This window comes from Macrosteles quadrilineatus, unplaced genomic scaffold (genome assembly GCF_028750875.1).
Source record: "Macrosteles quadrilineatus isolate MER2022 unplaced genomic scaffold, UCM_ALF_1.0 Scaffold_4__1_contigs__length_99947679, whole genome shotgun sequence".
NCBI lineage: Eukaryota > Metazoa > Arthropoda > Insecta > Hemiptera > Cicadellidae > Macrosteles > Macrosteles quadrilineatus.
This window is the reverse complement of record NW_026542597.1, coordinates 11,202,858-11,230,199: the sequence shown is the minus strand read 5'-3', so window position 1 is coordinate 11,230,199 and position 27,342 is coordinate 11,202,858. Positions and strand designations below refer to the sequence as shown.

Here is a 27,342-nt window from a genome sequence, read left to right as displayed (position 1 = left end):
CGGACCAAAATTACTACTAATTGTTCTTTAAAGTACAGCACACATACGTAGGTATGCACAAACTAGTTAGTAGAATATACTGGATTTGTCGACTGAATTACTGATTTAGTTATTTTAATTCTGACTTGACTGATTTCAGAATTATGTAAAGATTCGCAAAAAAGTGTCCATAAAATAAAAATATCCATACAAATTAAACATCTATTACTGAAGAAGCAGATGTGCTGCGATAAGGACTCTCCTCGGGATTTATTCAAGGATGATATAAGCATAGACAAATAAAATTAAATATAGACTTACAACAGTGCTTCACTTAGCATAAGTTCTGACGTCCACCGCTAGGAGTGCCGTGTGGTTACGTAGCGCGTGCGCTCCAAGCGGTGGATGCCAGAACTTATGCTAATTACATCACTGTTGTCGGTCTATATTAAAATCTATTTTTCTATGGTTTAATTTACACAGATGGTCTCCAACAATGGTTAATTACTAATCGTCCATTATAATCAACACGACACCAAACAATCGCCCGGCATTACAGCGGCTCACTGTGTACAATGGCGTTATTTATTAACTTTAATGAATAATAAACCAGCATTTATGTTAATGTACGGACCACGGACGCTCCCTAGAATGACTGACTGGAACAATTAGCTTCATAATTCATGGACACAAAATGGTTATCATCTTTACTGCATCGACTTTCACTTACAGATGTGAATGGTTATGGTAATTGGACAAGAAAATTAACGAGGTACTCAAGGTGTTATCACTTGTTAAAAACTGTACACATACCTAAAAATATTATAAACAATTTTAATTAATTTAATATATTAAAATTCTTTGTATGTTAGTTTTACAAATATAGAACGTGTTAAATTTTGAACCTTGGAGAGGCAAGATAAATTAATATATTGAACTGTGGGGAATTTTGACGGTAAAAATAACAAAATCTGAACAAATCAACAGAAAAAACACCATATCCGCAGCAAAACTTATTATAATCTATCCCTGGTCTAATGCCCTACCATGACCCACCGACTAGTAATAGCTTCTTCTCTATGGGAAATTCGCTCAAAGAATATAATTTCTTCGCCAATGCAACTTTAATCGTAATATAAACAAATATAACGAACATTTGTAGCCTCAGACTCAGAAAACATACTACTATAACCCAGAATGCCAACCGCGTGGTAAAAACCATTGTAAAAACCATATAAAAAGTGTTTTGAGAGCTTTGCCTGTCAATCCGTAGGCAGCGCCACCAGCGTTGCCATGCACTCAGCATAGCAACGCTATGGTAATGCTTTTTTGTGTTTTTACCATGCAGTTGGCATTCTGGTTTATAGTACTGTAGTATGTTTTCTGTGCCTCAGAACAGTGTTTTCAACCTTGTGTTGTCCGAACCGTATTCGTTCGTACTAGTTGTAACAAAGGTATTAAAGAAATTGATGCAAATTATTAATCAAAACCTCCTAATGTTTTTAAAGGTATACGGGACACGTACCTGTTGAAGTTCAGAAACTGAGTAAGTACAGTAGTAATAGTAATACGCTTCCGCAGAATACTTGCCATGACAAACTACTGCAACTATACCGCTATAAAGTGAGCACAAATAAGGAAGCAGGCTTTGCAGTTGCTATGAAGCCTATAAAACTACAAGCTATACCTTGAGCTGAGGCCGGCTAAATTGACCGTGCTGAGGATTTCCTCCATTGCTGAACACCTCGGCTATGGCTATCAGCAAAGCCTTGTGCAGCCAAGATAATGACAGGGTCATAATACCAAGCATTCGTTGATTCGTTCACAGTCTAGACTTTGTCCTGTCGTTTGGGAACAGATAAGGAGCGATATCACGCTAATGGCCGTATGATTCACGTGTTTAACAGGTTGTGACATGTTGGTAGTGTAGACAGTCACTGTATATAAACACATCAATATATTTACCCCAATTAGTATTTGGTGATTTCAACAAGAGAGTCGCCACTAATTTGCCACTATGCAAATGGAAAGATTACCTAACCTAACTTAATATAACCTAATTTAAGATAACGTACTCAAACATTCTGACACAACCTAACCTAACAAAACATAACCTAACCTAACCTAAAAAAGCTAAATCTAAAATAACCTAAACCAATCTTATTTGCACAGTGCTTTAGTTTAAAGGTTACAGCCCCAAGTTTTTATTAATTGGTACTGCTCTTAACAATTTCGTAATCATAACATTAAAACCGTGAATATAAAGCAAGATGTTAACCTTTATCTATGTTGTGCAGACACGTACAACATTCATAATAAAAAACGAGTAAACTAAACCATTGACAACAGTTTTCCAACGAGACTAGGATTTTGGCCTAATCTGAACTATGGACTGGTGTATCACTCATTCGTTTTCCATTTCCCAAAAGGTATCAAACAAAACAATGTTAATAATCACAAATACTACGGCTAGTTACTTAATTTTAAAGTTAGTCAGACCGCTTAACGTACTAAAATAAAACCAAACAAAACAAAACGATGTTATATATAATAAACTAGTCATTATAACCTTAGGAATTGGGTCTTTTCAAGAAGACGGCGGCCACTATTGAAAATTGGCAAATGAAAGTTAGATTTGGTAAGGTCAATCAGGCCAGGTTAGGTTAGGTTAATTCTGTTTGGTTCGGTCAATTAGGTTAGGTTAGGTTATTATACACCACCTTCATTATCATATAGGGCTAAAAATTTATTAGTGGCGGCTCTTTTTGAAAATGCCCATGGATGCAGTCAAAACCAAAATCAATATCTGAAATTCCTAATTGTCATCTATATTGACGGCATATGTGTGGGGATGACAGAAGGTCATGGAGTACACACGTGGAGCACAAGAAGGCTTCCTTGTTACACAAGAGCTGCCTGCCTACTCATGCAAACACACAACACATGGGAGCGCCTCGCGCCTGCCTTATATCAACTATCTCGCATCAAGCATCAAAGCTGTTAGTGACAAGTCGACCGTAGGAAGGCAAATAGATTAATAGTAAACTCACCCACCCCTTCAACATGTCTGTTAATCAGTTGGGTTTGGGTTCAAGGTCGAATAATTGTTATTGACATTCTACAAACACCTGAAGATTTAGTACGTCTTGTTCTAGCTCTGTATTTCAATTTAACGTTTGAAGTCCAGAGTTGAAAATTGACGAATATTTTTAGATAAACACTCACACACACCACGCTGTGCAGGTTTATTTTTCGAAATGAATATGAAATATGTAACGTAAAAAGTTAAAAGTAATTTGGTGCAATTGCTGGTTAACCAGGTGTAACTTGTCATAAAAAATATGTGCGAATACAACTCAATCGCTTTAAATTTTACTAAACCAACAAATTTGCATAAATTCAAGTTGTTCACAACCACAAGGGTACAAGGTATACTGTATATCATTTTATCATTAAAATATACAAATGTATAAATCAAACTTTGTATGCTAAATTTGTGTATCCTAACTATTAACAAATAACCAAAATATTTTACAGGTAGCAAATGTATTCAAAAAGAAAAAGAAAAGTGATGATCTTGAAAATACGTGGATTGCAATCGACATTACATCTCACTCTGCAATACTCTATTTTGACGAAACTTTGTAACATTATGAAACAACAGGTCATGGATAGATAGAGTATGACGATCAATACGATAAGTCTTTCACAAAGTGCTAGGAGGTTCCAATACTTAGTAAGACCCGTAAAGTGCCGCGGGCGACTAACTCCTGTCAAAACATCTGACAAGACAGCTTTAGCAGAGCCGAGCAGAGGTCACTGCAGCACTCCGTACAGACTTTCGCTTGGAAGGTTTTCTTAATGTGAACGGCGGCATTTCAAGGTGGAACAGAAATAGATCCAGGTAAATCGACAAAACGGCTGTTACTAGGAACAGTAAACCCTGGGAACAGTCATAGCTGTTATAGGGGAAGAAACCAGAAACTTGGATTGTATTCTCGAATTTTAACATTAGATGGATTGCTGAGCCTGTAAATAATTAGCCTTTCCACTAAACAACACGTTGATGTTGGTAAGTTAAATCCAAGCGTTAAATGGGAAACGCTGTACCTGCTGATCGTAGTCGTACTAGTAGGTCTTTTGTGTTGTTTGGTTGGAATACTGGAGTGCGGCAAAAACATGAGTGTGGCAAAAGTAAGTAAATGGAGCAATTCACTCATAGTCTGGTATTCCTGAATTGCGCCAACTACAAGGGAGCCACCCGATACGTTCTTTAACTACAACAAATGGCGGCCCTCTTTGATTGTATAATTGAGTAGGTTAGGTTAGGTTAGGTTAGGTTAGGATGACACTTAAACAAGGACATTCCTTCAGCCAGCAACTCGCCTCACTGGTTTGGGCTTAGCACAACTAAGGCACATTTTGGGACCATCTGAGGGCTTGGCGCAACAAAGGAACTCTTTGGCGCAATTAATGCACGACCAAATTCGTCTTTAGCCCTTTGTGACCGGTATGATTATTTCGATTGTTCTACTAATGCGAAAAATACTTGGAAAGAGTGTGGTAACTTAAAATTACGATTCCAAAACATATTTGGACATAATTGAAATGTATGAACTGTAATTTGACCCATTGAACTTTGAACGGCGGGACTCATCACTTTACATTTGGAGGATTCCTTTGACTCACTGATGGTTATTTCGTAACAACGGTTAATACTTTCCGATTACGATTTCATGATTAGACAACACGTGATACAAAAACGTGACTTGCCTAGGTCAAACTATCTACTAGTATTTCCATACATTCGCTAACTCATCAATAGTTCACTTGTGTTTATGTGGAAAGTACTTTGAAAATAGCAGTTCTGAAAAAGCTCTTGATGCAATAAAACATAATTCCATTGAATAAATCTATCTCGACTGGCCTTTTCGTAATCGATACATATTTCCTTTCAAAATTTTATGTTAAGATGACCACAGGAAAACTATATTGGTTACAAGTGTAATAAATGTACATTTCAAGATACTGTAGGTTCAACGACCCTTTATGACGATCACCAAACTAGGGGTCTTTTCAAGAAGATGGCCACCGCCTATTAGAAAGTCAGGTTAGGTTAGGTTAAATTAGGTTAGGTTTTTTTTACAAAATAACCTTAATTTTCACAGGACAAATTTTACGTACGTTTTACATAGTGGCATCTCTCTTCTTGAAGACCCCAAATTAGTACGGACAGAAAACACGATTTAAACTAACCAACGCTCTCTACAGCTTTGAAAACTGATATCTCGGTTGAAAAGGAACACATGGACGAAATCCAATTCCACCACTCCCGACGGACTTGATCCCTCGCCTAATGATGTCATCCGACACCGAGTCCATGGTAGCGTAACATGTGACCCAGCACGTGCCAAACGACCTCTGTGTGACCTGGTCACTGGTCACGTGACCAACAGTGTCAACTCACTAAGCACAACCCTGGTGGTGTGCGGTTATTGTCTACTTTGTGTGGGTTGACAATGAGAGTGCTGAGTAAACCGATTATTTTGAGTCATGTGTCACAATGTTCCGATTAATTGGAAAAAGAGATGGAGGCCTGTTTTGGTACAAAAAATGTTTTTTGTGTTCGAAGTCATATCGAAAGTCTGTTTGAGAAACACATAATCAAGTTCCACTTTCTACTGCACCTGTGGAAACAATTGGTCACGAATTCAACAACTTCTGCTCACCTACGCTAATCAAGTACGAGAATGACAAACTTTTTCAAAGCTGAGTGAAATGTACGCAATGGAGACCTTTTCGGCGCTTTCGCAAACTTAGTGCCTAATTTAGTGGTAATGAGAAATTAGGTAACTATTTCACGTAACCAGTGAGCCACTACAGCTCATGGTAAATTATAGAAGTCACCATGGCTGGACTTGGATGAAATGTTGTCCAGGTCGAACCGTCGTCTGACTCCACACAAGACCACGATTTCTCAAACTTTTAAAGCACAGTTGACAGCTTACCTTGAAGGAGAGGTAGAGGTTTCTATCTTTGAGCATGAGGAAGGCTTTGGCCCAGACTTGTTTGTGAAGATCTCTCACCCAGACTTGGCTGAAGATGGGAGGACATTCGGCAGTTGTCGTCAGTATAGTCTGAAACACACAGTGACGTCATGTAATCCATCACCAAGTTCAGGAACATTGCATAGATAGAGGTTTGACACTCAGTATTCCGAAAAATATGAGATCTTTTGATTTAAGCCTACCTAGAGTCAGTCTCTAAACCTCATCTCAGGATCAGTTCAATATGTCAAAATAAAACCCAGTCGTCTATCTGTCCACACATTTCTTCTGGGCATTTGAAAATTGTAGCAGTATTGCACGAAAAGCATACAATGCCTTGTGATTTTAACAAGGGGAAATGAAAGAAATTGAAACAAGCGAAGCGAAATTAGTTAAACTACAGTATAGTGTGAATACATTTCGATCGCAAATCAGTGTAGCTTGTAACAACAATCATTCCCCAGTTTACCAAGTAGCAAAGAATTTCAATACGTGTGAAATCCACACGTGCACAATGTGCCCTTAATGCACTTCGCGAATCACGAAACACCCTGTAATATTCTTTCCTGCAACAATCAAAGACCCATATTTCCACGGGCCCCATACTCTGTACCTCAAATGTTGCGGGTCACCATAATGAAATCCTTTATTACCACGAGGCCATCGCAATCGCTCCCCATTTTCCTTCTCGGCAAGACTCGAGTCTATCAGTTCGTCCATGGCCTACCTCACACCCAACTCTGCACTTTCTAGGGTCGACGACCTCGCTCGACTCACTTTCACTACACGTCCAGCTTGAATCATGCCCGGTAATGGCTTGTAGATGTGAGGTTGTTTAACACAAAGCATGTCTTGCTAATCCCGTATTTCCTGCTTTATTTACACTATTGTGGGACCTTCGTAAACGGGTTGGTTGTAAATAAACTCGTGGAATAAAAAAAAAAACTTTAATAGTGCACTTTCTTGGATTTCATCTTTAAATTTTTTTCTCAGGTGACATCGTCTATCAAATAAATAAGGCTGCTTTTCTCAGTTGATTTTACTTTTTCTTAGGTTGCATAAGGTTTGAGATTAAATTAAAGTTTGGTTTTCTTTAGTAACGCATAGTTCTGTAGTTATGCAATACCATAGACAACACAGTCCTCTGAGCATTAAAAATAATATACAGTTTAATCTTCTGCAAAACGTTGCAATAGAACTACTGTACTATAACTTCAATGACTTGATCCCAAGACTGGGTGTATGGAATTGATATATATAACGCTGCTACTGTACAAGGAAACATGGAGGCCAAAAAGGTAGAAATAAAAAAATAATCTAATGACATCGTAAATTCAAAAAAAATACTGTCACAAAAATAAACTGAGGCGTAAAAGCACTCTTTAACGTAATGAAAGTATCAAAGGATTTTCCTACAAACTAAAAGCTGAGTCCTCCAGATAGTGAGCGCTTGAAATTACATTAAAGGCGGAACTTAAAAGACCCCGACACATAAATATATTTACAGTGATGCCAGAGTTTTGAGGGATCAGGGGGTGGATCTCGGCGGGGGGGGGGGTGGAAGTAGTTACAAAGTATAATTGGAAACTTTTGACTTTGCAGGGCCCGGAGTGATGTTTCTGTTAAACATAATTTAGAACTGCGGGTAAATGGAAGTTTGAACAAACAATAACTCCTTTTCCTTCAGATTTTTCCTTATAGACCTACGTAAAAAGAATTAAATATTGTGACACAAATATAAAAATATTTTATACAGAGAGTATATCAAATACGTCTAATAACACTTAAAATTACATCTTTACACTTATGTATGTAGCCAGACGGTAAATACTTATGTAATATGGTAAGTGGTGGTCGATTTCGATTGGACACTAAAATAATCAACAGACCCAATAGGCGGATGACATTCGATTACGATGTTCATTCGCCTGTTGGTCTGATTATAATTTTAGAGAAATCGAAATACATTTACCAATTATTTTAGGTATTTACCGTATTGTAATTCAACAATATTGAATCAAAGTAAATTTGCAGTTTTTTAAGTAAATATACAGGGTGATTGATATAAGTGTGCCAGCCGTTTTATTCGAAAACTATACGAGATATCAAAAAAAGTTAAATGGTAAGTGCCTTGGATTTTTTATTAAAAAAATTATAGTAAAGTCAAAAAAGTTATTTTAGCCGCCATTTTTCCAATATGGCCATTAACTTAGATTTTTCTTATGGAACACCCTGTATTTTATGATGTATTCTAGTAGAAAAAGTATTTTTAAGACGATTTTATTCTTGTGATTTTTTTCATAAACCTAACCGTTTCAAAGATAATAATGGTTTAAGTTGTGAAATTTTGAATGGTTTTCGAGCAAAACAGCTGGCATGCTTGCTTAGGCCTTTATCAAAACTCTTTCTCATGCAGAAATTTCAAAACTTTAACCATTATTATCTTTAAAACGGTTAGGTTTATGAAAAAATCACAAAAATAAAATCGTCTTAAAATTACTTTTTCTACCAGAATACATCATAAAATACAGGGTGTTCTATAAGAAAAATCAAAGTTGGTGGCCATATTGGAAAAATGGTGGCTAAAATAATTTTTTGGACTTGACTACAATTTTTTAAATAAAAAATCCAAAACACTTACCATTTAACTTTTTTTGATATCTCTTATAGTTTTCGAATAAAACGGCTGGCACACTTATATCAATCACCCTGTATAGTAAAAATGTTATGAGAAGTATTTTCAATTTACTTTCTGTAAATTCAATAACACGTACAGGGTAATTACTGTATTTCGTATTTTGCTTGAAAAAACTTACATATAACTGTGCATTTTACACAAAAACAAATTCAACCAACTGTGAAAAGAAATACTTTTATCCAACGACGGAGACGGAACTCCGGGCGAAGTAATTGAGCTCGTTTCACCGGGAGACGCTACGGATCTTCCATTTGAGAACAAAAGGCGATTAAAATTGTCTGCAGCTTAATAGCAGCGCAGGATACCGGGACAATATATCCAGATGTACCGCTGGGACGGCCTCGCCCAGGTGAAAGTCTGTAGTTGGCCTCCCCAAGCTAATGTGCCATTCAGAAAATCACTAGAAATGTCCTCTTTGTCTTTATGAACACGATTTCATTTTTTATTCCGTCGACTCGACCGTGTAACGATCGTGCGGCCCAGATAAGGACCGTATTACATGCCTATATACAGACGCTGTTGCGGTAGTGCGTTCTCGTGGCGTACAATAGTGAGGATAGTAATTAAAAAGATATTAAATACATTTAACATTTTGCGACCGAATTTAAGAGTCCTTGGGAGCTAGCGGCCATCTTGGATACTTTTAAACAGTTGCCGAAGAGGTATTATCAACCAAAATATTTTTTCAAACACCAAAGAGATAATTTAAATATCTAGGACACTATGGGATTAGAATTTTTTAGATTTGAATTATTTTTCAAGGGCGTCCGTCGAAGCCAACTGCTACCTCGGATTTTCCCGCCAGCGATGCTAATTTCGTTAATTTCAAACAGCCACTGAAGAGTTATTTACCAACTCAAAATATTTTAATTCAAACACTAAATTTGTGTTGATTGTTTGATTGTAATTTAAATATCTAGTGAGACTTTACAGGTAGGTATATTTAGTCAATGTTATAAATTTTCTTTGTAATTTTTAATCAATTGTTTTACGAGTTAGAACGTCTAGGCTCCAATGACTTTAAACGTACAGTAAATGCAATGTCTACTATAAAAAAGATAAGAGTTTTGCCATTTTCCATCTACTAATGTATAACTTTATCACACAGAGGCAGATTTTTACATTTATATCACAATATGTATAGCATGTTCTAAACATGAAGGTGAGGCGAAGTAATACAATTCGCTAAAGATGCAATTATTTATCTAAACTATTGTTAGCGTCGGTAGCTGTTACACTATTTGAAAACCAAATTTAAATTTCTAAAAACTTAACCCTAATTTTGCTATCCTATGAAACCTATCATGGTGAATCTAGTCGTAGTAAAATCGGTGCGCCATCACATTGATTGATGACAAACTTCACAAGGCGAAGAAAAGTACCGGTACCACAAAGACTCGTAAACTCGGAGTCACCATAACTTGTCGACGTTTCAACGGGAACATCTCCGACCTTTCTCAAGCTGTCAGAAGGATCAACCCCTCATCCTGTGGCGTGTAGCTCACCCCCCCCCCCCCCCCCCCCGGGGATGATATTAATTAGACAATAAACGCCAAGGGCCAGTTGTAAATAACAAGTAACGACTAACGAACTGTGGACAAAATAAGGGGTCCTGGCTGCGTGTTTATACGTAACGGCTGTTCATCCCTGAACAAGGGACGATTTCACACTTGAGCAAAGAAAGGACATGTGAGAGGATCAAGTCAAATCCAAGTGTCGTCTTTGTCAACGACTCCTGTTGTGGTTTAAATCCTGGGGTGACGCAGTGGAGTGACTAGTTGTGAATGATCTTTAAGAGAGTTACGACTTTTTTGTTTCCCACAGTTTTTAGCTTTCCGGTTCCAAGATGAAAGCGGTTACCGTGAAATAGTTTAGCACGAGTCTGATGTAACTAAAAACAAAAGTTAATGCGGTTCTTAATTTTAATTTTTATAACTTTACCCAAGGTAAAGAGTAATTGTTTTTATAAGTCTCGCATGTATCATGCTGACCAACCACTGCTCGGAAAAGAATAAACCTTTAGGGCTCTGTTGCGAAAAAATGAGGCACTTCTCCGAAAAACACTGTTTTTTTTTTATTTACTACTAAAAAAATTTATCGGAGTGTACTGCCTTTGGAGCAATGTTTGATCTCAATGTGTGAGCTGATATGGCTGACTATGTTCTACAAAGTTTGAATGACCGACTGGTTATCTTTCTATCCCTTTTTAACTTTAAGAGTCATCATCATTATATTTATTCGTATTTCACTTGACACCAGGGAGCTGGTCTAGTGGTATAGCGCGGGACATTGATCCCTAGGGCTCCTGGTTCAAATCCCACCAAAGGATAATGCCGCAACCCCAAGGACTGAAGTAAAGTGTAAAACGATCCCTAGAGCCTAGCGTGGGATAGAAAAGAATTCCTCTTGACACCACCCAAGAACCTTATAGACTGGGGAGCGAGCTGGTCTAGTGGTAGAGCGTGGGACTTCGGTCCCTGGGCCCATGGTTCAAATCCCACCAATGTATAACGCCGCAACTCCAAGATCTAGTCTGAATTGAAAAAACGATCCCTAGAGCCTAGCGTAGGATAGAAAAGAATTCCACTTGGCACCACCCAAGAACCTTAGGCCCCCTTCACACTGGGCCACCATGGTGGTGACACCGGTGGCGACACCATGGTGGCTACGTTACATTAGCCTTGATTTAAATGGGACATCTTCACACTGAGCTTTGGTGGCGCGTCTGGCCGCGCGACCAGAAATGCGGTGGCTCGGGGTTGCGATTTTCAGAGACACCAGTCTGGTGGCGCCATCACGTCGTACCATGGTTTCTTATCGGACTGTTCACATTGGAGCAACTGGCAGCGCCACCAGTCACTACCAGCGGGCATTACTTAGTATACTAGCATTGACTATAAATCCTTAAAAGACAACGCATACATACGGGCCCATTGTAATGGCCGGAGCTGAGCCAGGTCCGTGGGTTCAGTTAGTTGGTCTGCACCTCCGAAAGACAGCGCGTGCGTCAATTGTTTTATTCCTTCTCTGCCAGATAGTGCTGGCAGCGCACTCCCGCCCGGCGCCCGGCGCCCGGCGGCCCGGCCCGCTGCCCGCACTCGGCGCACTCGCAGTACAGACACTAGACAGAGTACGCCGTGCTGCCGGTTCGCTAATCGCTACAGCGCACACGCGCACGTACCTACACGTACACCACACAGTCCCTTTTAATTTAACTCTTCACTCTCTGTCCTCTCACCGTACTTCCAGTTCCACTGATACTGCATCGTACCCCAACGATGCGATTATATTATGACCGCAACCGAGCATTGTTACCTACCCAATTCCTATGGTTTAATTAAATTTGTCATACCTACACACACATTTTTTCACACTTACACACACATATACCAACACCATACCCCTACTACCCATTTACCCAGAACTACTTTAATTTTCAATCTGCATCCAGGGATATAAAAAAATTGAAATATAGTAAAAATTATTTTTTACAGAATGGATTTTAGCTTAGCGGTAAATTCCCAAATATATTATATCATTGAAATTTATATTATTAAAAGAATTTGTTGGATGTTTGTATTCAGCACATTGACCCCTAAATATTTATTTTCCTAGGCATTTTGGGTATCAATTTTAAAGCTCCAATTATTTAGATGTGCCTTTTGTGGGTTTAGATGATAACCCGTGAAAGCCCTTCGTCCAATAGGCTTTTAACATTTCAGAGTTTATTAATCATCTGTCAATCATCAATCAGTTGTCAATCATCTTAACTTTTTCATGTCAACACTAGCTGTTTGCCCGTTCTACCTACGGGAATCTAGTAGTAAGTTAAAACCCACGAATACTATAAAAGACCCCTTATATTCAGAACAGGAGTTCGGTTTGCATATTTAGTGTGCATTTTTCCAGATATGATGGCAAAACTATAACTGTTTAGGAATACATATAAACCTTCTCAAATACAATATCTGACAGTTTCAAAGCCAAAACGAATGCTTCGCAATTAAATATCACCCGATCGTGTTAGTCCATATTTTATATCAAACGATGAAAGGAATTGCTTTACAGTATAGATCTATGAGGCATAGCCCTAAGGTAGGCCTGTAATTTAAAGTTACTTTTCACACTGGTTAAAAGTAGTTAAAACACTTCCTCAACCTCACTACTGCACTCTTTATTCGGGTTTAAATTTTTATTAACAATGGTGCTCTTGTCTTTTCCACGAAAAATAAGGACATTAATGCGTTACCAACAGACATACACACACAAATGCAGAATTGAGTTCACACAACATTTTTGAGTCCAGACAGAAAACGCTAAAGATTATTCAGTAAGACATCAGTTAAATTTAATAAGCAATAAGGTGCAGTGTTTATAAATAAATAGTGAAAATAGTGATATGTTGAAATTATTCTTACTGCTACCACCGGTTCTAAGGAACCAACGGTTCAAGGAACTAGTAGTAGTACCAAAAACCAACGTTTACATTTGAGAAAATAACTGTAGTACTTACGACTAATTCGAACTGTCCTTCTAATCAAACTGTATTATAGGTGTTAATTAATTTGTTGGCAAATATATACATAAATAAATACACAGGCCACAAAACATGTAACATGTAACGTTAACAACGTAAAGCTTTGAAAACTTACTACGGTTTGCTAAAAACACTTTCACTTGATGTGGTTCAGTACAGAAGTTATTAATCTCCTTTGGTTTTAAAAGTTTTTAAGTTTTCGAAAATCAAAGTTATTTTCCATTAGTAGCATTATTTGTAAGAAGCTTTTAATGTTAACATATTAATGGCAGTTTGAAGAAACCACCTTTATCCAAACAAAGGTTTCTTATTTAAAAGATTACGTAATCTCTAAACGATAATCGGTACATATATCTAGCAAACATTCGGAGGAAATGTGACAAAAAACGCACAAATCTGGGGTTTTGTACGTTTGTAGTTTTACTTCCTAAGTAGGAAAAGTACCGATATCGTTGTCGAAATGTAAGTAAGTAGAAACCAAAAGTGACACATTGGAAAAGCGAGTTTAGCTACATCTGTTAAGTTAAACCTCCGTTACGGTACGTTCACAGCGAAATCAGAAAGATCTTCCAAGATCGCAGCAACATCCACGATCACCCACTCACTGCACTTGTGATTTTGCACTTTACATAACTGTCCTTCAATCACCGTCAATGAGTGGAAACCTTTGTAAGCTACGGTATTGGTGACGATGATAAAAAAAAATGTAAGTTTCCTTGCACTGATACAACACTAATTCACGGCATTTTCCCCGGTTATCAAAACTCAAGAACAATCGTTGCACTTGCGATTAATTAAACCGGTTAAGTAAGGCACAAAGTTTTTAATCTCACTTGGTTTGGATGTGCGGGATGTGCTGACTAAACTTGATCGGAAATGGTTATTTGTAAACAACTTTTAATGTAAACATATCAGTGACAGCTAGAAGTGAGAACTAATCCAAACAGCTGATCGTTATTTCATAAAATGTAATAGTAAACATTGGGAGAAAATTTGACAAAAATCGAACAAAATTGGGTTTTTGGTGGTTCGTTATTTTGTTTTCAAAGAAGCGAGGCATTTTTTTTATAGCCAAAGACACTCACCAATCCAGTAAATACAGAAAAATGATTAGAACCTTGATCGGTACTCTAGTTTTCTAGGAGTAGGCCGGTAAAATGACATTTTGGCGTTACAGACGGAGTCACAGAATGGGCAAACAGACATACAGACAGAAATTTAGATAAGACTCGTTTCGGCTTTCTTAGGCTATGAAACGTAAAAAAACCAAAAACTGCATGATTCTAAGCAATGTACAGACAAAACTGTAATTCTATTTATATAGATTTTAATTTGTTTACATAACAACAGATAAAAATGCTACAAATTCGTTTACATCCATACGAAAATCGTTAGAGTTGGTGATGTAGTGAATTCAAGTAAAATATTGCAATCTTATTTGTATAAATTGTAAATAAGAACTTACGTTAGCTTTTTTTCTTTTTTTAAGATTTGCAATAGAAATCCGTAAATTATTTCAAATAGGCTATATCACGGATTTTGTAGTCACAAAGTGACGCTGGCTGTTAGTAACCATAATACCCCCGCCGCAGCAAACCTGCCGACTAAGCGAATTCCCATTTGCCTGAATTGATTTTCAATTGAATGTATTTAATTAACATTAGGTTTTATGAGTACCTAGGCTTGGTGCTACAGGGAGGGTAAAAAAGTGTATTTTTGGTAAAATATGAATAACTTTGTATAAAATAAATAAATTTACCAAGTTTGATTAAAATATATCCATAAACAAGCAAACTACAACATTTTACAATATTCTCCATAAGAATAACATGGGAATTTTAAAATAACATTTTTTTGAATTTTCTCCGTAACCAAAAATTGTACAAAAACACTTGGATATACTGAATTATTTCTTTTTTTAAGCTCTTTAAAAAGATCTGGAGAGAAATTGGGAAATTTTGTGTTTAGAGGGTAAAAAATTAGAAAAACCAATTTTTACCCCATAAAACCACCCGTAAAACCCTGTTCCCATGGTCTGATCATGCTGGTTCGCGAACTCATTCAAGTTTATCCCGCCTTACACCTTCAAACCAAATTTCATCAAAATCGGACAAAAATTACTCAAGTTATCGTGTTCACGGACACATATATATATATATATATACATATATAAAAATTTGAACGAATGGTGTTTTTGGCCTCTGGGGACATCAAAATGAAAAAGTAAATCGGTCCCGGGCCTAGGTCTTACCATGCCACCTACGGTAATAGCTACTTCCCTATAGGGAAATTCGCTAAAACAAATCAGCCCTTACAGAACACAACAATTGGTTGTCGTCTGGTATGACTATTTATTCAAAATAACTCGTCGAGTGTTAATCATAAAGTAGTTCACAATTTGTGCTAAATATGTAAGAGCGGCAAATGTTCCATTTTCTGACATAATCAAGACGTTTGCTGCTAAAAATCAAATGTAATTATTTTTCAAAATTATTATTATTATTATTTCAAAAATACAATGCACTGTCTCTTACAAAGAAAATTTCACCTGGCGGACAAGTGCCACTCACTTCTGCAGCTAACCATAAACGAACAAAGCAACAATCAACTAACTTTCGACAGTCTCAACTCAGCAAACAAACCGAAGTGATGTAAAGAACAAAGAACTAAAGAACTACTGGAGTACTGGATTGCGCTCACAGTCAGTGGCACTGCGGGGCGGGCGAAGTGTCCTTGGTCTAGCTTCCCCCAACCCAACCCCCACTGGCCCCACTGTTGGCAGAAGCCGACGTTGCCCATACCGTTAACTTGTCAACTATATACAGTCAACGCCCAAACGACATATATATTATAAAACGCACCTTTTTAGTCACTGCACTGTTAAAATATATAAAGATATTAAAATATACAGGGTGAGTAAAAAGTCAAGACCCCCCCCTCTAAGTTTTTGCAAACTCTTCAAAATGAGGTGTCACTTGAAGGGGGTTTACATTTAAAATATTTGAGTTGCCCCCCAAATCTCCCATTTTGGGGGGGCACTCAAAAATTTCAAAATGATAAAATGAAACTTCCTGCTAATATTGCTTGACCGCCAAAAGGATATCTCTGTATATTTACTTGGAAAAATATTAGAGGGGGGGGGTCTTGACTTTTTATTCACCCTGTATAGAGGTATTGCAAAGGTCCTTCGTACGGGATAGGCGTATACGTATCAAATGCTATTGCAGTTACTACTTCTTTGCGTTTAAACCATAGAAACACCCCCAAAGCAGCAAACCTGCAGACTAAACGAATTTCCAATTGACTGATTGGATTTACACTAAAATGTCACCTTACAAATATAACATATTTATTACCTATTCAAATATAATTAGTTTAACGATAACTTAGGTCTGCTGCAACAGGGAGGGTAAAAAAGTTTTTTTTATTGTAAAGTTTAAATACTGCAGTTAAGTAAGAAATGTGGGTGTATGTATTTTATAAATTTAATTAATGTTCATAAACAGCTGTTGTATTGTTGTATAATCTGTTGTATAATGTTGTAGTTTTATCTTCTAAGTTTATGTTTTTAAATGTCATATTAAAAGTTCACTTCTGTGTTAAAATATGTCACGTTTCTTTACCAATGTATTTGTTTTATGGTAACTGTAGGAAAAATGTAATGTAGGCCAACAACTCGAGTGCAAAGTGAAATTGCCTCACTCTGGAAACCATTCCTCATTAGGCCTAAGTATTTCTTCGAGTGAGTCAATTGCTCCCTTTGCTCACTAGTTGCACAAATAACTATTTCTCCGTAACCATTAGATGAATAATAACACTTCAATAGACAAAATTATTTGGGTTTTTAAGCTCTACAAAATGGTTTGGAAACAAATTGCTAAATCATATGTTTTTTTAGCCAAAATGGGAAATAGTTATTTGTGCAACTAGTGAGAAAAGTGAGCAATTGACTCACTCGAGAGAAATCCTTACTCACGAGCCGTAGGCGAGTGAGGAATGGTTTCTCGAGTGAGGCAATTGTACTTTGAACTCGAGTTGCACATTATACTTTTCCTACAGTTACCATAAAACAAATAAATTGGTGAAGAAACATAACCTATTTTTACACAGAAGTGAACTTTTAATATAACATTTAATCATTTAATGTGAAGTGACAAATACAACAGTACAACAGCTGACCAGCTGATTTGCAGCCAGTGCTGCCAACGTATTTCGCGCGCATACGACGTTGCCTGCATGTTACGCGCTCACTATTTCGTGCCTTCACGTTGCAAATCTGGAGTGAGACAATGTTAACATTGTCTCACTGATGAGCGAATTGGCCACTTTGCTTTCTCAAATCAGTGAGAGAACATGTACATTGTTAGGTAACTGTAGGAAAAACCAATTTCTACCCCATACATTTCTACACAAATTTCTACATGCACAAAATCACATATTTCTTATTAAAACATAAACATAACTCAAAACAATCCTACTTTGACAGTTCTCAATGTTTATTACAGCTTTTTGTTGCTGTACATGACCAATCTACCAGCATTTGTAACGGCCATATTTATAGCAGTAATGACAGCTGGATCTATTTTTACGAAGGTTCGAATATAGCATAAATCTGTGTACGTGATAATAATAATGCATATAATAAATACATTAATTTATATATAATTAATATGATATATAAAAACGACCACGCGTTTGCCTAGAGAATATTGTGAAGGGATCGATCACCGCGCAGGGCCTATGTGAGGCGAACCATGCGGCGCCGGTGAGTCGGACGGTAGGGAGATCAAAGAGGACCGCGACCTGGCTGGAGTGTCGGCAGCGGAGCGGGGATGCACGCGTGCGCGCGCAGCACTTACAACACGAGTTTCCAGCCATTGCCGCTAGGAACGCCACCGCATAGAGGTACTGAACTAGTTCTGCTAATCTCCGCTAGGATATTTTGCTGGGTACGCTTTTTAGTACTAGATGCATTGTCTTTTAAGGATTCATAGTCAATGATACTAGTTTACTAATCTTTTGAAGTTTTAAGGTAATAAATATGGGGAAACGATTTTATTGATATAACAAAATGTATAGGTATTTCATTTACATCTTTTCGTCATTGCAATGTATACATTGAGTCAAGGTATTACAGTGTTATTAATAAATGGTATACTAACTATGTTTTTATTTAATTTTCCACAACGTTAGTAGCAGTTTCTCTTCTGAAGATATTTTATCTTTCAGACGTCCCAGAAGCTCATCAAATCTTAAAACACTCATTCTTCAGTAAGTAGTAATTGTGAAACGTGTCAGGGTTATTTCTAAGGTCCTGGTAGTGAATGAAAAAAGTCTCTCTGGTACTTATATCTCATAAAAACGGATGAACAAAAAAATAAGTTTTTTCTTATGTTTTCACAATTTCAAAAAAATATATACGCTAAGCACCTTCCTCTTCGACGTCCAACTGTGAGCTTTGTGGCTGCAGCTGCACTGGTGGCTGAGCTGGTGGTCCATGCAAATTTTGACCAGCCACCAGTGTCGCCACCGGTGTCGCCACCATGGTGGCCCAGTGTGAAGAGGCCTTTATAGACTGGTGAGCGAGCTGGTCTAGTGGTATAGCGCGGGACTTTGATCTCTGGGGCCCCTGGTTCAAATCCCACCAAAGGATAATGCCGCAACCCCAAGGACTGAAGTAAATGAGATAAACGATCCCTAGAGCCTAGCGTAGGATAGAAAAGAATTCCACTTGGCACCACCCAAGAACCTTATAGACTGGGGAGCGAGCTGGTCTAGTGGTATAGCGCGGGACTTTGGTCCCTAGGGCTCCTGGTTCAAATCCCTCCAACGTATAACGCCGCAACTCCAAGATCTAGTCTGAATTGAAAAACGATCCCTAGAGCCTAGCGTAGGACAGATAACAATCCCACTTGACACCTAAATAGACACCATTACAACACATTCACAATGCTGACCACATCGCAAGGTGCGTGGTGTGTGTTGAGCCTTGGCCACTCGCCAGGCGCACTCAACTTATCAGAGAAATCAAATCCCATTTTACGGCTCTCCGGCGTCATAAAGACAAGCGTAAAACCGTCGCGGAGGCACGTTTCTCGCGTCGGCTGCCAAACTCGCACATCCCCTCCAAACAGCAGCCACTCACGCTGCCAAACTCGCACATCCCCTCCAAACAGCAGCCACTCACAGTCTTATCTTGGGGGATTTCTGTTTTTACAATTTTCCGCTGTTCCTTTCGACGAGCTTGTTAATCTTGATTGTGTGCGTTGTAAACTTTCCAACAGATAACGAGATACGTTCCCTCGGTTATGAATACAATTTCCAACAAACGGGAGGTTTATGTCTTTATTGGACGCTCGTAATGCAAAGGCATAAAATGTAGCGTTAAAACTTTCTTTCGTGTGGTTTCTTCTAATAAAAGCCAACCAGGAATAATGGTCATAAATAAAACATTGTCTTTAAATATGATTAAAGTTATCTTCATTTTCTTAAATAAAACTTAGTATATGTTTATAGTACAAAGAGTTTACTCGAAAATGAGTAATTAGATTTTTCTTCAGTGAAAATGTGTTCAATCGCGATGATAAATCATTTTGTTTATACTTATACGTATAAATATTGAACGGATAATAATTTTTGAATCGTTTAACCTTTTCTTCACTTGAACTAAAAGGATAACTCAGGTTTTTACAGATTTCAGTGGAGATATTTTTACTAATTGATGATTGGCAAAATAGAGTATGATTAAAATCCGGATTTCAAAACTAAAGCCTAAATTAGTTTAACCAGCTTATTAAAAATGTACAGGAAGCAAATGCAAATTAAAAACCAATAAATTTTAATTAAATGGTGGTTAAACTAATGTAGGGTAATATAGGTTTTTAAATCCGGATTTTAATCATACTCTATCTTGCCAATCATCAATTAGTAAAATTGTCTCAACTGAAATCTGTAAAAAAACCTGGGTTATTCTGTTAAATCACATAGCACACACAAAATACAACCACTATTCTACAATGGGAAAACTGATTAATGTCGCTAGAACCTACAGACAATAGACCAATTGGTTCAATATTCTATGCTGGAAAGTAAAGGCAGATTAGTTATTCGACCGGATATCAATATTGTAGCAATGTCACGTGACCCTTGTGTAATCACTATAATCAGCTGATTCCAACAAAGGTTCAACAAACCCACCGCCTACACAGCCGGGCGGTATCTTTGCTGAATGAATAATGTTGGAAGATTGCCTCGATGTTTCTTGTTAATTCGACGTGGAACAGACGTTCGTGATATTTGTTATGTAAATGGCCGTGGAATTACCGTCATTTGGGGACGACTTTGATGCGTAGTTGTCATTTGTTGTGGGCGTTTAAGTACTTTTTACTTTCTTCCCCTACGCAAAGTATGTCGAAAAATCCTTACAACCCCAATAACTGAAAAATAGGATTTTCACTAAATCAGCTTGAACAATAATTGTTATTAGAATTTATTACGTCCTGGTCTTTTTTACTCTGAAGGAAGTGGGAAAACCACAAATTCTTTTAGATATCCTAGTTAAAAAGTTATTGACTTTTTTTAAATTTTATCCATAAAATATCAGAGCTACTCACACCCTTTATAAAAGTGTTGACAGCTGATGGGAGAAAGTATGGGTCAGTGCTTATTGTTATTTTCTAATGTTCTACTGAAGGCACAGAAGGCGAATGACGTAATTCGTATTTTGGGGCTCATGATGATTGGAGTGCCCAATCGAAATCGATCGTCATTACCATCTTTAATAACACCTTTTTCAGACTGTACAAGTGAAAATAAATGTGTAAATATTTGTAAATATCAAGTGTTGGATGTATTTACGATTGTATTAAAGTTAAAATTCGAAAATTTATGGGACGCAGAAAGCCAGCAAAATAAAACAGTAAAATCACACAATAATATACCTGTAACAACGTCGTTGACCCATTCGTCGGAAACAGATTGTTCCAAGCTGTTAGGTCCACCATGTCATCGGGAAAGAATTGCTGAAACAAAACCAAAATATTACAGTGAGATGTGAAACAAAAACGCAAACTTGCACAATCTAATGAATGAAACCCAACAAAACCAAAATATTACAGTGAGAGGTAAAACAAAAACGCAAACTTGCGCAATGTAATGAATGAAACCCAACAAAACCAAAATATTACCGTGTGAGGTGAAACAAATACGCAAACTTGCACAATCTAATTAATGAAACAAAACAAACCCAAAATGTTACAGTGAGATGTGACACAAAAACGCAAACTTGCACAATCTAATAAATGAAACCAAACAAAACCAAAATATTACAGTGAGAGGTGAAACAAAAACGCAAACTTGCACAATCTAATAAATGAAACAAAAAAAAACCAAAATATTACAGTGAGAGGTGAAACAAAAACGCAAACTTGCACCATCTAATTAATGAAACAAAACAAACCCAAAATGCTACAGTGAGATGTGACACAAAAACGCAAACTTGCACAATCTAATAAATGAAACCAAACAAAACCAAAATATAACAGTGAGAGGTGAAACAAAAACACAAACTTGTACAATCTAATGTATGTAACAAAACAAAACCAAAATATTACAGTAGAGGTGAAACAAAAACGCAAACGTGCACAATCTAATGTATGTAAAAAAAACCAAAATATTACAGTGAGAGATAAAACAAAAACGCAAACTTGAACAATCTAATGAATGAAACCAAACAAAACCAAAATATTACAGTGAGAGGTGAAACAAAAACGCAAACTTGCACAATCTAATGAATGAAACAAAAATTATTACGGCGAGAGGTGAAACAAAAACACAAACTTGCACAATCTAATGTATGTAACAAAAAAAAAACCAAAATATTACAGTGAGAAGTGAAACAAAAACTCAAACTTGCACAATCTAATGAATAAAACAAAACAAAATCAAAATATTACAGTGAGAGGTGAAACAAAAACGCAAACATGCACAATCTAATGAATGAAACCAAACAAAACCAAAATATTACAGTGGGAGGTGAAACAAAAACGCAAACTTGCACAATCTAATGAATGAAACCAAACAAAACCAAAATATTACAGTGAGAGGTGAAACAAAAACGCAAACATGCACAATCTAATGAATGAAACCAAACAAAACCAAAATATTACAGTGAGAGGTGAGACAAAAACGCAAACTTGCACAATGTAATTAATGAAACAAAACAAACCCAAAATATTACAGTGAGATGTGAAACAAAAACGCAAACTTGCACAATCTAATGAATGAAAAAAAATTATTACAGTGAGATGTGAAACAAAAACGCAATCTTGCACAATCTAATGAATGACACAAACGAAAACAAAATATATTAGGACCTTGATAACAAGACTCTCATGGGGATTATAAAATAAGTCTGGTTATCAAGGTGACTTCTTATTGAGGTTTGCAATAACATGTGTTTAGAGAAAAAATTAATTCAAGGGGATTTTAAAAATACACTTGTTATCAAGAGTGACTTGTTATCGAGGGTCTTCTTATCGAGGTTCCACTGTATTACAGTGAGAGGTGAAACAAAAACACAAACTTGCACAATCTAATATATGTAACCAAAAAAAAACCAAAATATTACAGTGAGAAGTGAAACAAAAACTCAAACTTGCACAATCTAATGAATAAAACAAAACAAAATCAAAATATTACAGTGAGAGGTGAAACAAAAACGCAAACATGCACAATCTAATGAATGAAACCAAACAAAACCAAAATATTACAGTGGGAGGTGAAACAAAAACGCAAACTTGCACAATCTAATGAATGAAACCAAACAAAACCAAAATATTACAGTGAGAGGTGAAACAAAAACGCAAACATGCACAATCTAATGAATGAAACCAAACAAAACCAAAATATTACAGTGAGAGGTGAAACAAAAACGCAAACTTGCACAATGTAATTAATGAAACAAAACAAACCCAAAATATTACAGTGAGATGTGAAACAAAAACGCAAACTTGCACAATCTAATGAATGAAAAAAAATTATTACAGTGAGATGTGAAACAAAAACGCAATCTTGCACAATCTAATGAATGACACAAACGAAAACAAAATATAGTAGGACCTTGATAACAAGACTCTCATGGGGATTATAAAATAAGTCTGGTTATCAAGGTGACTTCTTATTGAGGTTTGCAATAACATGTGTTTAGAGAAAAAATTAATTCAAGGGGATTTTAAAAATACACTTGTTATCAAGAGTGACTTGTTATCGAGGGTCTTCTTATCGAGGTTCCACTGTATTACAGTGAGAGGTCAAACAAAAACGCAAACTTGCACAATCATCTAATGAATGAAAGAAAAAAACAAATTATTACAATGAGATGTGAAACAAAAACGCAAACTTGCACAATCTAATGACTGAAACAAAACTAACAAAAACAACAAACTAAATAACTGTAGCTCGCCGCGAGCATAGCGCATTGTTTTGTCGTTCAGCGGACAAGTTCTGAAATAATTGTGGACATAGTGAATATAAACTCGAGTTGGCAACTTGGTTAAGCGAGAAGTACATGGAAAGTTTGTGCATACCTCGTAATGTGTCTGGAAAATAATGAGGAGGGAAACGTATTACATCATGACAAAGAAAGTTGCCAAAGAATATGGATATTTATTTCACTTGAGCATGTCGTTGAAAGAGATACGAACTTATAATTGGAATTGTGAGCATTTTAGCGAATTTCCCTATAGGTAAGAGGCTAATACATTTTTTTAGCTTTTATTAGAACTTTAAAAACAAACAAATTCTATATACACATAGACAATTCAATATTTATTATCTTAAGTGTTGTTGTACAATAAAAGGTTACAGAGAAAATTACAAAAAAACTGTACATTTAAAATTCTTATGTTATTTTATTGGAGAAAAAGAAAACTCTGCTTGTTTATGGTTTATTCTCTGCGTTTATGGTTAATTTGACCAAATTTGATAGATTTATCTATAGTCCATCTTATACTATGATGTATTAGCATATATTATAGTATTACTGTATATTAGCATTTCATCAAAAACACCGTTCCCTTCCCCGTAGTAGTAAAGTACTCGTTAAATTTAATATTATATAAATATGTAATAAATAAAATTTTATCGAAATTTTTTACTCAAAATCTAATCACAATAATTAATTGAAATTGGTTAAATCTGCAGGTTTGCTGCGAGGGTATTGTTATTTTCAAACTAATTATCTCAAGGACATTGGAACAGGATTAACTCTGTTATTTAGAATCCATAATGATTACTTTAGAAACTGTTTAACTCGTATATGAATCACTTAAAGTTTTTAGTTAGATTTAAGCCAGAAAGATAGCAATGCGATTATAAAAGTCTAAAGCTAAAATAAATGATAAGTATTTTTCATGAAGTTGTATACCTCTTAAATTTACTCTTACGCTGATTTATTAGCATTTTACAAAGTTAAAGCATTATTTAGCCACACATGGCAGGAGCCAAGAGCCAAGAGCTCCTCGACCATCCCAGTTGCTGAAGGTCCACCCGAGGCCGTGGTGTCGCAAGGTGGCCGACATAAAGGAGGCCGAGGGGTCGACGAACGAGCATCGCCTAAACCATGGGGGTCAGGAAGCGATCCTACAGGAGTATATATATATATATATATATTTTTTTTTAAATTTGTATACCCCAGCTACACATCCTAGGACGCTATACTCTCGCCCTGAACCAATTTAAATATTTCTTCAAGCCCAAGGTTGCGAAATTATCACTTAGCCCATTGTTGACTGGCGCGATTTGAACCCAGGACCTCGGGACCGAAGCCCCGTGCTCTACCACCATAGGGAACACCTTTGGTGCTTACTGTCCAAGGATGTTTAGTCAATAATGTAACATCAATGTTGCCCAAATACCATAAATAAGGAATACGACACTTCTTTGAGCTGTAGCAAGCTCCTACTAATACCTTTTCGTCTGTAAAGTTTCCTTCAACTTTTAGCCGGCTATTTTTACCAGTGAAAAATGCAGTATTAGATTGGGTACTTCTATTATAGAAATTGTTTTTATGACGATTGATTTGTGATTTTTTTAAATTTTCATTGTTTCTTCGTAGTCAAGATAGCTACGTTAATTAGGTATTGTCCACTTAACGTTCAAACTAATGTATTCTTATAGATGAAACTTGATGATTCTTGTTGCATTTCCAAACAGACACTATTATAAAACCATAAGTAAACACTGTCAAAAAATAAAATATAAGTTATTAGAACTGAGATTATTTGATACGCAAATACCACACAATACTCTGTATGTGCGGATGAAAACCACATTAGCATTAGTTTACTCATTGGTCTCAATTGTACAATTACACAAATACTTAAAAATGGGCTATTTAAACAAATTAATTAGTTAAAAACCATTATAAACTTAGTTGAATAGCGCCTAGTGTATAGTGCATACTACATCATCGCCTCAGAACCTTGGCCCAGAATCAGGTCGGCGGCGGTACGTTGGCCGCGTTGGCCTATAGCTCGGCAGTTTCCGATTTCTCGGCCTATAACTCATCTGGCACGCTCCACAGCCTGATGCTGCGATAACATCAAAACAGGGTGAAAAATGTTCCCTGCGTTGTACCTGACGACGCTTCTCATTGAACGTTTTGAGCCTACATTGCAAACGTAATCTAAATCGACCCCCAAATATTTATTTTAAATTTGTATTTTTATATTATTGGGTATCAATTTAAAGCTCTTATACTCTAAATGTACCTTTTTCGGGTTTGGATAATATTCCGTGAAAACCTTCGTCTTATAGGCTTTTAAAATTTCAGAGTTTGTGCTGGATTCTGTTGTCAATCATTTTTCAAGTTTTACATTTGTTTACATCAAAACAGATGGCCATGATACAATTTTGTTTACATACTAAAATGGGGTTATCGTTAAAGTTGATGATGTTTTACTCAATTCAAGTAAAATATTGTAACGTTATTTATATCAAATGTAAAGAAAAAATGACTTACGTCAGACTTTAAGTTTGGTAGAATTTTTCCCTTAGCCAATGGACAATTCATTAAATTCCCCCTCTTAATTTTGAACATAGACTAATGAATGAACTATATAGTTGTTGTGATGCTTTTTTTAGACATGAAAACAGCTACAGGTGTTTTAACAAATGATTTCATATTGTATTGTAAAACTAATTAAAAAGTTATTTTCAGGGTTTGTTTAAAAAAAATCACAAGTAAGTGATAAAGTTAATGATCATCACGTAAAAAATAGATAATTTTCAACTTAACTCAGAGCAATATAAAATTGTAAATTAATTAGTCAAATTTTGAAGTTACGAAGGGACTCTGGCTGCTTTAGCAGTTAGCAGGGGTTAGTGTGCTTATGGAGGCATTAAATTGCAATATACTGTAGTATGAGCGTAAGTGAATATAGATATTAAAGAACCCACTTATACTTAATGACAGGTCGACCTTCAAAACTTTCCAGTCATTAGAGGCAGTCACGGATTTTCCGAGCAGAAAAAAGTCTACGGCCTATCAGCTGATAAGTATAAAAATATACAAAGTGAAAGTAACATGATAAGGCGTTGGAAGTTGATAACGTGTAAATGCTTGTTAGTGGAAATTGTACGATTGCTTTGCCGCAAATTATTTCGTAGAAATGGCTAATATAAAAAAAAACCACAATAATTTGTGCTGTATATAAAACAAAAAATTGCTGCGTAATTGAATTTTCTACAGCTTTATTGTCATACGATCTCACATAGCAAAAGACATTCGTTGGACATGTATTACATTTGGTAACATTTGAGATTTGGGGGTTTGTTTGTTGATTGATACGTTAAGCTATTATTTAACCACTTGGTTATGTTGCAAATATATTTTTTTTATAAACGGAATGAGCTTATTAGAACTACAGTACTGGTGGATAAAACAATGTTTATTTCCCTACAAAGTGACAAAGTGGGATTCCTTCCACTGATTATAGCACGCAAAGTAGCTAATTGCTACATTCATTACATCTCTTAGGTGAGATTTAGTGCGGCAGTGGCTCTCTTTTGATATTTGGTTT

At 36.4% G+C, this 27,342-nt stretch overlaps 1 protein-coding gene across 1 annotated transcript in view; it reads right to left on the bottom strand.

The window, feature by feature from the left end:
* LOC128992069 (growth factor receptor-bound protein 14-like) overlaps nucleotides 1-27,342 on the bottom strand; it is a 200,958-nt gene that overhangs the window by 106,047 nt on the left and 67,569 nt on the right. The window contains exons 4-5 of the mRNA XM_054415460.1: nucleotides 21,202-21,282; nucleotides 5,988-6,116 (exon numbers count right to left, since the gene is read on the bottom strand). Coding sequence (XP_054271435.1) covers nucleotides 5,988-6,116; nucleotides 21,202-21,282 — 210 coding nt within the window. The remainder of the gene's footprint in view (nucleotides 1-5,987; nucleotides 6,117-21,201; nucleotides 21,283-27,342) is intronic.